Genomic DNA, 13,708 nt, shown 5'->3' with positions numbered 1-13,708 from the left:
CCAGGGATGGAGTATCCCCCTGCAGAGTGGCTTTGCTCCCTGCCAGGCAGAGCTGTTGGTCCCACTGTTTTAACTGTCACCCCTCTTGCCAGGCTGGCGAGGAAGCCAGCATTCCCCCTTTCAGGGAAAGGTGGCCACGTGCGTGGGCACCGCGGTAGCTCTGAATCACCCAGGCAGAGCGAGGGATCAAATCAAGTCACATTCCAGGGCATTAGACAGACGGTGGGAATTAAAAGCTTTACCTGGAAACTGGCTTTGAATCTCCAAGCCCTGCTTTTGTCTCCCAGCCCAACTCTCTATTTTTGTCCCTTTTACCTTCTGTGTTGCGCGTCACGTATGCCAGTGGTTGGTGCCTGGTTGTGCAACCAGCCCAAGCCATGTTCAGGGAGCCCTCTGTAAATATTGGGCTGTGCAGCCTAGGAGAAAATATTCAGGCAGTGCGAGATAGTAGAAAAGCATAGTTTTTCAAAACCAAGCTGCTTTGGGACTCATTAAAAGCTAAGGAAAGGCTCCAGCTGCTTTCAGCAGGCTTGGGATCGGTCAGAGACTAGAAAGTCCCATCTGGGCTATTAGCAGTAAGTCTTGTTGTTGTTGCTTTCTGTCTATAAGATTTGGAGATGGGGTTTCCCTTGGGGGCCAGTCCTGCCCTGACAGCAAGGAGGTTTGCCTGCTTCAGCTCTGTCTTTGCTGTTCCATTCATCTGGTCCCCAGGTGCACCAGTTGCTCCCTGCATCCATGGGTGAGCTGAGCATCTCCTGTTGGCATCTCCCATCGATGCTGCTGGGCCTTCATCCTGGCTGTGGAGTGCCAGCGATGTGGGGTGGCTTTTGGGGTCCTGCACCACATGGGAAGAGGCAAGTCTCAGGGGGCTCCCCTTAATTCCCAGAGCCTTGATTTTCTGACGTGTGAAACAGTCCTTGTCTATTTGGCTCATGTGCTTTTTGAGGAACCATTTGAAATAATCATGTTTTTGTAATGGCAATAATGGCATTAGGCTCTCATACATAACTTAATTTTATTTATTTATTTGTTTGCCCTTTCTTAGAGGGAATTGCTGCTATTTTCTGGGCATCGGGCCCAATTTTTGCTTCGTTCTGTCTGAGTCCACACTGCATCCTGGATGCTGCACCCAAAGATGGAGCCTGTGGGGATGAGCACATCCAGGCTGCTCCAAACCCGGTGGCAGCTCTTTATGCCTCCCATGATGTTCACACCCATTGTCTTGCCACCCGTGAGGTTTTCAGCCTTGACCACATGAATATGAAGCAGGTGGCATCTCCATCTGAATTAAAATACTAGGAGTCCTTGGATGTGGGAAGGGGGTTAAACTGTCTCAGGCTGGGTATGCTGTTGGACCTTGCTGCGAAAGAGCAGTTTGTCTCCTGGCAGAGGAGCACAGATCACCTCTGTGCAACAGGCAGCAGCCACCTCGAAGTAAAAATACGACAGAGGGAGGAAGAAGCGGCTGAGCGGTCTCCTCTTCTCCCAGACCATTAGAGCATTCGTGTGCATCATGTCTAGGTACAGAACAATGACAAGTTTGGATGCTTCAGGAGAGAAATGTTTGCTTCCCAGCGAGGAGTAAATTAGGTTAGTTTGCCTAGTGTCAGTCTGTTATGAGTCAGGGCCGTTCATTAACATTTACGAAAATCTGAATGAAAACTGAATTCTTAGTTAAACAAAAAGGCTGGGTGTCATTTTGCTGGGTTTGAGGAAAATTCTGTAAAGAACGGAGCTTTATTTTTAATAGACATCTGCATGCCAGGTTGCTGGGTTTGAGGAAAATTCTGTAAAGAATGGAGCTTTATTTTTAATAGACCTGCGGGAGACTGCAGGTCTCTGTGTGTTGATACGGGATGTGTGTGTTGTCAGGTTACCTGGCAGTACTGACTGTGATGGACTTGACATAGTGGTGGGTGACTGGTGCACACAATGTGTCCCAGCTTCATGCCAGACCCACCACGCCTGAACCAGCAGGAAGTCTGCCCTGGGGGAGTTGCCCTTACAAAATATTTCAGGCATGTTTTCCTGGGCAGGGTGAGTTTCTGTGCAGCGTTTTGTACCGTGTTCTCACAGCATTTCTCCTCTGGCACTCCTTGCTCAAAAGTCCGCTTCCAATAGCTTGTGGCACCACAGATTTATTGATTTTAACACAGGAGGAGATCGGGTAAAAACACCAGTTTAGGACCAAGTCACTGAGCAAACCACAGCTCAGCATTTACCAGGGACCCCGTGGCAGGCTGCAACAATCCTGTCCCCCTCCCAGCTGGTGACATGGCCCCATCCCTGCCCAGAAAGGTTGCTGGTGGAGTGCTCAGTGTGGCCGTGCTGGCTGTGGGCTCTGGCCCAGCCCATTGCTCTGTCCCCTTCAGTGCTCTGTGCCGGCAGCCACGAGCTGGCTGGGAGAGGCTGTGCCGGCCGGGCTGCGAGCGAGTGCCATGTGTTGCTTCAGTCCCAGCCCCAGAGGCTGTGGGCAGCTCGCCCAGCTCGCCCGGCTGGTTCTGAGCTCCAGAGGGGGCATTGCTGTGGGCTGGGGCCAGCTACAGCAGCAGGGCATCAAATCTGGGCTGCCCCTGCGAGCGGCAGTGCGACTGAAGCTGGGAGTGGGCAGCGTGCCACCCGTGCCCCTGCTCAGTATGCAGCAGAGCATCTCCCTGGCACGGCCCCGCAGCGAGTCGGGAGGGCACGGGGGCTACCATGGTCCCGGGGGGCTGTGGCAGCCTTGCATCCCTCTCCGCAGCACGCCGAGGATGCGACACAACAGGACAGCGGCTCCTGACCCCATGTGGTGACCTTCCCCCCTCCGGAGGGGTCTGGCGGGGACCAAGCCCGCTTTGGCAGGGAGATGGGGTGAACGGGTGCGGGGAGGTGGGCTTTGACCCAACTTCTGCTTTGCTCCCCCCAGGGCATGGCGGGGCTTTGCTGGGGGAAGGGGCGGGGGGCTGGCTGCCCACACTGGTGGCCGTGTGGCCAGGGCGGCCACAGCCCTCATTCCTCCGCTGCTGGGTACCGCTTTGTTGCTAGCTGGTGACATCACCCGAGAGCCCACCCCCTGCCTCTTATCCGTCTCTCCGTCTCGCTCACTTATTCACAGGCAGCGCTGGCAGGATCAGGGGCTGTGTGAGAGGCAGAGCTGGCGGCTGCAGCATGCGTGCGGCGTCTGAGGCTCAGGGCGCGAGAACCACGTAAGGTGCCCGCCGGAGCCTCCCGCCTCGCCCGCCTCGGCTTCCCCCCGGCACAAACTTCACGGCTCCCTCGTGCACGGTCCGGGCTTCTCCGGGGGAGCTTGGCGCCGACAGCCGCATGCATGACACTCCGAAAAGGAGAGAAGATGACCATAAGTATCCAGGAGCACATGGCTATTGACGTCTGCCCCGGCCCCATCAAACCCATCAAGCAGATTTCCGACTACTTCCCCCGCTTCCCCCGCGGGCTCCCCGCCACCGTCGGCCGCAGCGGCACCCTGCGCTCCGCCGTCAGCCAGCCCTCCGTCAGCCCCGCCGAGGCCCCCCGCGAAGAGGACGAGGACGTGGACCAGCTTTTTGGGGCGTATGGCACGACACCCACTGAGCAGCCGGCCAAGCACCAAGCACCCGAGGAGGTGGTGGACCCCGAGGGCTACGAGTCCGACGACTGCAGTGAGTTCCTAAGTTTCTGTGGGAGTTTGACGGGTGCTGAGGGCAAGGGTGGGTCTTGGGACTGGTCCCCCATCTTGCTGCCCAAGCTGTGTGCCTTTCCCGGCTGCCAGCCACGCTGTCCATCCCTGGGATTACATTGCAGCAGTGACAAGCCCTCGGCTGTAGGCAGGGAGGCTGTCACAGCACCACTCTGGCGCTGCCCCTGGGTGGAGGGAGGCCCTGGGAGTGTCCCTGCTGCAGCCAGGCTGGCTGCTGAACCCAAACTAGGGAAGTCTCCCAAGAGCCACCAGTTGCTGTGCTTTGCCATTGTGGTTGATAATACTTCTCTGCCTCGTCCCTGCTGGGCTCCTTGTCTCTGAAGGCTGCCAGCTGGGCTCAGACCCTTTGGTTAATCCGTCTCGGTGGTGCAGCCTGCTCCAGCCACCCTGCTGATTAGCTGGCGATATGCTCCAGCATCGCCCAGCTCCAGATCGGGGAGATCTGTTCAGAATGACATCCGCCCGGGAAATCTCTGCCCTCTCCCTCGGCAAACTCTGGTGTGTCATTCCTCACCCTCCAGCTGCAGACAAAGCCCCTTACGAGGTACGAGATTGAGACCGGGGATGGGGGGCTTTTGAACAGAAGGCTTCAAATCTGGTAGATGCAGGTGTTTGCAGTGAGGTTTAACCCCTCCTCACCCAAAACGTCCTTCCCACCCAGCTCGGTGGAGCTTGCAGGCTGCAAAGCAGCTGCTGTCTGGCTCTGCCAGCCACGGTGGCTGGGATAGGGTTGCTTTCCTTGAGGTTGGGGAAAACCCAAGGTCTCAATTCAGCCCAGCCTTTAGGGGCCAGATCCTCCGAGGGGCTGAGCACAAAGTTTGAGGCCGGGAGATGCCGAGGCAGGGAGTCAGCGCTGTGGAGTGGTGCTGTGTGCTCATCCTGGGGGAAGGGGGAGGCTGAGCTCCCACGACGCTGAGCTGTTTACGGCCCAGCGCCGGGCAGGCGGTGGCTTTCCCCGTGCAGAATGTCACAGCCCTGTCTCAGCATCGCTCCCTTGCTGCCAGGCTGGCCTGGGCTGCTGCCAGCTGTGCCAGACCCTGAAGTGTGACCCCAGGGAGAGCTCTCCGAAGGGCTGTGCTTGCTGCAAGGCGGCACGGCCACCCCCGTGCCCCCTTCTGCCTGCTGGTCACCAGCTACAGCGGTGGGAGAGGTGGGGCTCTGGGTGCAAGCCCCAAATTGGTGCTCTCTCCCTCCCTATTCCAGTGTTGGGGTCACACTCTCTTTGGAGGAGACGAGAGCCACTGCGCTCCCAGGGATAACATCTCCATTAAGCCGTGTTTGTCCCAGCTGGGCAGTTAACAGTGACTTTAACTGGATTTGGGTTATTTGCTGCTTTAATTGTTAGATCATCTTTGCTCATCCCAGCAATAGAAATGGGAGCAACCAGGCTTCAGGGGCAGAGGTTTCCGTGGGAGGGAAAGCGCTTGGGGCTGTGGGGCACAGTGCTTTCACTGGGTGACTTGTGGGGAAATTGCTCAGGGCACTGTCTTCTGTGTTTAGCCCTGCTGGTGATGCTGGCAGTGGCTTGGCTTGGTGCTGGGGGCTGGCGGGTGTTTGTCTCTCCCCGGCTGGTGTTAGGAAGAGTGTTTCTTGCAGCGTAACAGGTGTCAGGCAAACTGCTGAGGCTGTTTTGCCAGATGTGGTGGGTTTTCCCCTGGCAAAGGCACAGTGGTGCCAGGAGCGGAGAGGGGAGGTGGCACTGCTGGTGTCGCATCTCTGGAGACAGCACGGGATGGCCCCAAGTGCTCTCAGGGAGTTGGTTGGCATAAATGTGCAGGATGAGACTGTCGCTCCTCCATGTTTAGCAGCCAAGTGGCAAAGCCAGAGGAGGGCTTGCTGGCCCCATTTCCCAGGCGGGGAACTGGGAGAGGATTTGTACAGCCTGACTTGAGCCATCGGCTACGCTGGGGAGTGTCTTTCAGTTCCCCCATGTCCCTGGTGGGTGATTCAGGGCTGCTGCATTAGTCACCTGCACTAAATTTCCCCTGGGGAGCCTGTCCCTGCCTGTACAGCAGCACAGCATTGGGGGTTAGATGGTGTCAGTTCCCCCCAGTGACACAGGAGATTCGGGGAGTTGACTGAGGTCTCTTGGGACAGTGGTGTTGGAGTCTGGGTGCAGCGCCCACTAATCAAGGGCTTGCTGGGCAGGGGCACATCTTGCCTTGCTCCCCAAATGTGCTCCCAGCACATTCCCTGGAGAGGTGCAGGGAGAGGGATTTTTGCCATGGCAGGATCCATCGGAAGGGCACATCTTGCCTTGCTCCCCAAATGTGCTCCCAGCACATTCCCTGGAGAGGTGCAGGGAGAGGGATTTTTTGCCATGGCAGGATCCATCGGGAGGAACAGAAGGGGATGGCTCCGTGCCGTTTGTCCCACCTGCCTGTGGGTTTCCCTCCTCCAACACCGAAGCGATGGTGCTGGCTGGCCGGGTGGGAGGACTAGAGCTGCCCTGCCTGAGGAAATGCAGCATTTGGCTGGGTTTTCCCTACACTCATTCCTGTCTGGGGTTACTTCTCCAGCCTGGTGTTTCTGGGTTTCCAGTGGCACCAGGCTGATGGGTGATGGAGCTGTGTTCCTCAGCCACCGCCGCACTGCAGGGTGGCATTGGGCAGGGGCTGGACTGGAGCTGCCCTGCTGCAGTGCCCTGAGGCTGGTTTCCTGCACCATATTTCTTAATCCTTTGCCGAGCGGTGTTCCTGACCCCACCAGCAGTCCTGGGAGGTGCCTGTGGAGTTGGCAGGAGCTCCCCTCCTCCAGACAACCTCTCCCTGGGATATGGGCAGCCCCAGAGCAGGGAAGTCCTGGGAGAAGCATCAGTGTCTGTTCCCATCCAAGGAGGGTGGCTTGACCCAGCGGTTTGGCTTCCACAGGGAGCAGGGGGGATGTGTGTGTGTGCATGCATCTGTTTGGTGCTTTGGAAAACCGAGAATCCCAGGGCTGCAGGAGGCAGGTGGGATCCCTCCAGAGATGGGCAGGGACCCGGCTGAGCTGCAGTAGGATGAGAAGGGACCCACTGCCACGGGCAGATGGCACTGGTCATTGGGTGGCTGATGCAGAGGCTCGGGTTGGTGGCTCTAGGGCAGATGGGGCTGAGGCCAGTGGTTTGGGACACTGCACTGCAGCCCTGCAGAGCCAGGGAGCGCAGCGCTCAGGGGAGCTGTGGAGGTGCCAAGGAAAACAAGCGTGGTCCCTGCAGGGCAGCCATAAGCAGCCTGTTGAATGCAGCGTCAGGGAGCAGGCAGGGCTGGGGAGCTGACAGAGCAGATAATGAGCGGAGATGTCGGGGCTGACCCCGGGAGCACTGGGAATCACGCGGAGCCGGCCTTTTCCATCAGACCCGCCCGCAGCTCTGTTGTGAGAATTTGCAGGGTCATGGTCAGCACTTTCTGCCATCCCAGGGCTTTTGGGAGGCGCTTGGGAGAGGGACTTGTCACTGCCCTGTGCCTCCTCCGTCCCCACCCTGCAGGGACGATCTGGGACTGGAGCCCAAGCTGTACAGAGCAGGACTCTTCCCACAGTGGGTTTGTCCTCAACGGAGCTGCTGAGGAGAAGGGGTGAGGTGGGAGAGGTGGGGAAACGCATGTTTGGTGCAAACCCTGCAGAAGGGTGGTTTGGTGGCGTTGGATCAGTACTAGCTTCTGCTGAGATTTGGGAAGGGGGGACACCTGACTCTCACTTCATCTTTGGTTCCCCTGGCTGGCGCCTGGTGACAGCAGCAGTGCCCCAGTCCCTGGGGTCCCCAGCCACCAGGGATGCTTCCCACCCAGTCGGGCAGCACACTGTCAGGGGAACTTGTTTTGCAAGAAAAATAAGCAAATGCCAGCTAGGTGGCAATGTGCCACCTGTGAGGAGCTGGGTCTCGCCTCCAATTTCCCTGGATTCCAAGCAAATCGATGTCCCTCAAGTGGCTGTGCTTTCCCCTCCACAGGACCAGCATGAATTTGTACCTGACAGATTTTCAAAGGTCTCTGAAGTCTCTGAAAGCTCTGTACAAGCAGCACAGAGGCAGAAAAACATGGTCCCTCTGAAGGACCGCTGCTGTGGCTGCTTTCGCCAGGGGACGGCACGGGAGGGGAGCGGCCATCCTCTCCTGTAATGTGCAAGCGAGTTTCTAGCCCGTGAAAAAATGCTCCGTTCCCTTGAGCTGCTGTTTGGCTTTGGAGAGAGGCAGCGGCTGGCACTGGAATTTCCTCCCTCCTCTGTATGGATTTGGCTCTGGATTTTCGATTGGGGAGGCAGCCTGAGAGCAGGAGCTGGCATTCCTGGAAGAGCTGCCCCATACTGTTCTTGCCAGTGCTCCAGGGCTGTTTATATATGTACAAACCCAGCCAATTTTATAGCGTGCCCAGCTTCATTCATGGGAGGAGCAGGCTCCCGAGCTCCCAAGCTGCAGCAGCATAAAAACAACTTCTCCAAACTACAGCTGAGAGGCCTGTCCTGGTGCGCGGCTGCTCGTGACGCCTGCTGCAGGCAACGCCACAGAAGTTATTTAGGAAGACTCTTATTTTGAGCAAAGAAGATAATTAGGCAGGCAAAGCCGTCACGCAGATATTAATTACTGGCTGCTTAAAGACGTAAAGAAGAATGAAGGTCTTAAGAGGTGCAGGGTTTGCAAGTCACCTGGCAATGCTTTCGGCCAGACAGGAGGAGGCGGGAGAGACGATGAGGGGAAATGTGCATTGAAACGATGAGGATATTTACTTCTGAAACGCAGCTCTTTAGCATATGCTGCCACTGCTATTTATAACCTTTGAATCGTCTTTTCAATCCAGATAAGGCCAAAAGAAGTATTTTTTACTCAGGAAACTAAACAAACCACAGCTGAATTCAGCAGAGCCTGGAGCGTGGTTTTGCCAACCGTACCATGACCCGAGCTGCCTGCACCAAAGAAATGGGTGTAGGTACCAGATGGTATCAGACTCGAGGTTTAAGGGCACTGGGGAGCTTGTAGCTCTCCCAAGGGAGACACAAGGTGTTATCTTAGGTGACTTTGGATTAGCTTCTGTCTGGTTTCCTGCAGGATACCTGGGTATTGGGAAGGTGTTGGCATTGGGGGAGCTTTTGCCCCCTCCTGCTGGCCACCCCGTTCAGTGGTCCATGTGGAGGCTGCGCATCAGGTGCTGCTGGCCCTTCTCAGAGCCAAGGAGCCTTCAGACCCAGGGGGTGCTTATTCCCAGGGGGTGAAGGTGGCAGCCTGGGACACCCTGAAGTCCTGGAGATAAATGTGAGGTACCCGGTGAGGCCAGTATGCGAGGGTGAGCAGGGTCTGCCCGGGCGTCCCTCCTCCAGCAGTGATGGAAGGAGCATATGGGCTGTGGCCTCCAGCATCTCTGCTAATGAAGGAACCGTACGGCTGCTGGTTAACGAGGAACTCTCCTTCTGCCTGGCTTCTTCCCTCCCCAGCAGCTTGCCCAGCCCTTCACTTTCCCCTGGTCCTGGTGTGCAGGAGGGGAGATGATGCCCGGCTGAAGGAAGCAACTTCCCTGCCCCGTAGCAGCTCTGCTGTCCTCATGCCTTCACTGACACCCCTCGCTCAAACCCAAGGGGTTCCCAGATCTTTCATCTTTTTATTTAACACTGAAGGCAATTTTGGGGGGTTGTTAATTGCAATACTGTATTTCATTAAAGGGAGAGAGAGGGAGATATTTGAAGGCCATCTCTAAATTGAAATTGCTGAAAGTCTAATTGCTGCTGACATCAGGGACCATTTAGTGCTGTAAAACATAATTGCATCTCTGAACTGTTCTGAGCAGATAAGTGTTCCTCTGAACACTCCTCCTGGAGAAGACAGAAGAGCTGATGAGCATCCATCAACCAACCTCATGAAGAAGCAGCTCCCTGCCCTGGAGCTTGCCGGGGCTGGTGCTGTGTGTCCCAAATGAAGAAATAATAATTGCTGTAGTTTTTAAGTGAAAAAGCCCATGATGAAGCAGGGACCAGTTGCAGGAAAGAAAAGTTGTGCTTGTTCCTCACTCCTGGTCCTGTTGAACTCAACCACATCTGTGGAGCTCCCGACGAAGGAAGGTCTCCTGCCTGTGTGCTGGATCCAGTGTCTGCTGGGTTTTTGTGTAGGACTAGGAACATCCTTCCCTCCTTGCAGCAATGGACTAAAGTCCTGCAATGCTGCCAACTGGCACCACATGGTCCCGATGCCAACGGGAATGTCCGTGTCCCAGCGTGGTGTGCTGCCCCTGGGACATGTCCCAAAATCTTCCACAGGACGGTGAAAAAGCCCATGATGAAGCAGGGACCAGTTGCAGGAAAGAAAAGTTGTGCTTGTTCCTCACTCCTGGTCCTGTTGAACTCAACCACATCTGTGGAGCTCCCGACGAAGGAAGGTCTCCTGCCTGTGTGCTGGATCCAGTGTCTGCTGGGTTTTTGTGTAGGGCTAGGAACATCCTTCCCTCTTTGCAGCAATGGACTAAAGTCCTGCAATGCTGCCAACTGGCACCACATGGTCCCAATGCCAACGGGAATGTCCGTGTCCCAGCGTGGTGTGCTGCCCCTGGGACGTGTTCCGAAACCTTCCACAGGACACTTTTTCGTGGAGTAGCTCATGGTGATGCTGACTTTCAGAAGCGTCCCGATTCCACCTGCCTTCACCACCTTTCCCCAGCTGATGCTGAAACCCACAGTGGTGCCTTTGACAGTAGGTTTGTGGCAGAAGTCAGTGCTACCATCAGATCTGGAGGGCTTGCAGCCGTCAGGGTGGGATCCATCCCTGACAGGCCATGCACCCTCTCCCCGTGGAGGCACGTGAGCCACAAGCAGCAGCCCAAGTGGGTTGGTGTATGGACCAAGAGTGCTGCAGGTGCTGGGCAAGCTCAGCCCCAGCTGTAGGAGGCTGCTGGGACTGACAGTGCTGTTTTTTAGGGGTAACCCCAGGAGTTTTCCAGGGCTCACTCCTATGTGGCTCAGGGAGTTGGTCCATGTGCTGCTGGACCTGGACGAGGTGCTGTCGCACCCGGGGAGTCAGGAGCACAGGCAGCCACCTGCCAAAGCATCTTCAGCAGCCCTGCTTGGAAATGGCAAGGAATAATTTCTGTTCCTCTTGAGGAGTCATTTAGCGACATTTTACATGGGGCTGTAAGTGCACAGAATTACTTGCTGCCTTTCAGGACCTTTAAAATTATCTCCATTGCAGAGGAAAATTAAAGCAATGGAAGAATAGGGACCTATCTTTTATAGTGCATTAAAAAATACCCAGTCTGAAGGTTAGTGAACCTGTGCTTTCTGTAAGGGAGAGCTAATCCAGACAATCCCCAGCAGTCTTTTTACTGCTCCACTCTGATCTCCCTGGCACAAAATCCATGAGCAGATTATCTTGGGAGCAGCAATGCTGATAAGCAGAGGGACTTAAGGCTTTTGGACTTCTTTTTAATTAGTTCTATAGTGGGTTTTTTTTGTGCACACCTCACTTTCTCCCAGCGTAGAGCCTTGCTGGGCTTTCGAAAGGCAGTCGCGACGCGGAAGATTCCCTGACTTTGGAAGGTAAAGAGCCCTCTCAATCATCGGTTCCCTCTTCTACGGGCTGTGCCAAAGCTCATGGGTCTGTGCTGCAAGTGCTGGTGCCTCTTCCATGTCTTGAGCATCTCTTGGACTGAGAAACTTCTCCCTGGGATGTCCCAGGCCACCGAGGGAGTGGATCTGCGACCCGGCGTGGGCCAGGCGAGGGCATGTAGCCTGCAAGGACAGGGGCTGGATAAGGGAGCAGAGCACAGATTTATCACTGCGTTTTGCCTTTCATCCCGCAGGTAAAAATAGAAGCTACTTCAGCCTCCCCGTCACCCTGGGCGCTGGTGGGAAATGTCAGCAATAAACAATTTCTGCCGACTCCACCAACAAGGGCGGTAGCGGCGCTGTGCCAGGACGCCGCGCTGCCCGCGGGCTCCAGGCGCGCTCGCCGTATCCCACAGCTAAGCCTGGAGACGCATCTGCCCGTTTTGCTGGCCTCTAATAATTTTGTGGCCCACTGAATTAATCAAAACGCCCAAAAGGTCAGTGGGAGAAGAGGCCGCATTCCTGTGCAAGTCAGATTTATTTTCCTTTTTAGAGCCTGTGTTAAATGCCAGACCCTGGCTGGCACCTTCCCATCAATCTCTCCCAATTCGTGGAGAGGAAAGAGGGTCAGAACCTGCTAATGAGTTCAGCTCTCCTAATGGTTATTTTATCATTGGAGCAGAATAATCGTAATAATAATGATACATCCTGCCTGCTGTCTGCAGAGCGCAAAGCTGCCTTTGTAATGCCTGACAAAGACACTTATTTATATTTTTTATTTGCAGCCTGTGTGATTAGAGGGCAGTGTTTAGAATAGCCCAGCCGAGTTAAATACATCTAGTAACAGTGCTTTGAGTTTAATTGCTGCCCTTTTCTTTTTTAGGCATTTGCTCCCCTAATTAAGAGCACAATTGAGTTGCATCTCAGCTGTGAGGATGGGTGGGAGGAGGAGAGCAATCAAAGAAGGGCGATTCGGCCACTTTACAGAAGGGCCCGTTCAGAGCTTGGTGTGTGCCTGAGTGGCTGCTGCAGCCCGGAGGCTTTGAGCCTGATCCTGTTGGCTGGAGATGGTGGGTCTCTCACAGCCAGGGCTGGATGTGCTGCCAGGGGTTTTGCAGGAGCGGTGAGACCGGCGCCGGTGTTCTGGTGTTGGCTTCCCTGGCTGCTTGCTCAGCGAGCTCCCCGCTCTGGGAGTACAGGGGCTGGCTCTATGGCTGAACTGCAGCCCCGTGGGGGTTTGCTCGGAGCTGTTGTTGGCTGTGGGGTGCCTCCCATCTCTGGATTCAGCTGGAGATCTCCTGCCATCTCCTCAGCACCCCGAGCAACCGTGGGGCCAGTCTGCCTGGGATCGGACATCCAGGGACACAGGCAGCTTGAGCATCAGCCTTGTCTCTGGATCCTTTGCCCAGGAGGTAACGGAGCCGGCGGGGCCGTGACCGTGCCTCAGGTGCTTTGCTCCTGTGGGAGATGTGTCCCCAGCATCCGCCACCCCGCTGGCTCCTGGCTCTGGTGGCAGAACTCGCCCACGGCTCCGTAGCGGCACCTTAGCTGCCAAGCCCCAAGTTAGCCTGATCCCTTTTGTCATCTCCATACGGACGCGTTTTAAAACAATTAGCACAACATGTTCTGCTGATGTTTCCACATCCCTCTGCCGAAGGCAGCCCCTTCCTTGACTTGCTATCAGTGAAAAAAAATCCCTGTGTAGAGGAAAGCCTCTCTGGAGCTGGTGGAGAGCTGGGGATGGAGACTGGCAGGGCTCGGGAGGAGCCACACACCCCTGTCTATGCCCTCCTGCCTGCTTGCAGCTCCAAGATCAATGGGAACTGCTCAACGTTTGCTCAGGGACCAGCACTGGGGAGCAGGACCTTCGTCCCCAGCTGTAAAACACACATCTGCTGCTGTGTGATGGTGGTTTTGGGTTTTGCCTGTCTTGCCGGAGCAGGGCTCCCCAGTGCCCTCACCCCTGGGGCAGGTTGTGGCTCCGAGGGGACAGGAGGCTTTGTCAGTATTTCCTGGCCAAAGTCTGTTTCCGCGCCAAGCTTTTAATTTGTTTTATAAATTGCCAAATCCAGCAGGCTAAGCCGCAGGCCCCCTTCTGTGATAAAAATAAAATAACAGCTTGAACTTGGGAGGGCCGAGCGGTGGGGCTGGCAGGAAGCGGCTGATTAAAGGGCAGGTGGAAATGATGAGGCTCCGAAACCGGAGGCTTCATCTTCCGCTCTCAAGTGAAAAAATGCAGATTTGCTGAGTTTTGCTGATTTTGCTTTCGCCCGTGTTATGTGGAGCCTCCTGCTACACCCGCCCTGGTACGGCGGGCTGTGCTGGTCCCCCGGGCTGGTGCTCTGACTGTGCCATACGTGGCCGTGGGCTCGCCATCGCGCTGCCGCGCTTTCCTCCTCCTTGCATCATGTGGAGCGAGTTTGGCCGGTAATTGCTCGGGAAATGCCCGTTTGGGCCAAACCCAGAGATGACGCACCAGGTGCTTAGAGGTTTGGCCTCACCCTGCATCAGGTCCATCTTCCCTGGCAAGTA

At 55.9% G+C, this 13,708-nt stretch overlaps 1 protein-coding gene across 3 annotated transcripts in view; it reads left to right on the top strand.

The window, feature by feature from the left end:
• Positions 1-3,103: 3,103 nt before the first annotated feature.
• DOC2B (double C2-like domains, beta) overlaps positions 3,104-13,708 on the top strand; it is a 47,097-nt gene continuing 36,492 nt past the window's right edge. For all 3 annotated transcript variants that reach the window (XR_001413274.1, XM_014953168.1, XM_014953167.1), the window contains exon 1: positions 3,104-3,638. Coding sequence is in view for 2 of the 3 variants with exons in the window: in XM_014953168.1 (XP_014808654.1) it covers positions 3,308-3,638 (331 nt within the window). In the remaining variant the exon portion in view is untranslated. The remainder of the gene's footprint in view (positions 3,639-13,708) is intronic.

Source organism: Calidris pugnax, unplaced genomic scaffold, assembly GCF_001431845.1.
Source record: "Calidris pugnax isolate Ruff unplaced genomic scaffold, ASM143184v1 scaffold133, whole genome shotgun sequence".
NCBI classification, from domain to species: Eukaryota; Metazoa; Chordata; class Aves; order Charadriiformes; family Scolopacidae; genus Calidris; species Calidris pugnax.
Note: the sequence above shows the minus strand (reverse complement) of the source record. Positions and strands in the feature narration are given on the sequence as shown.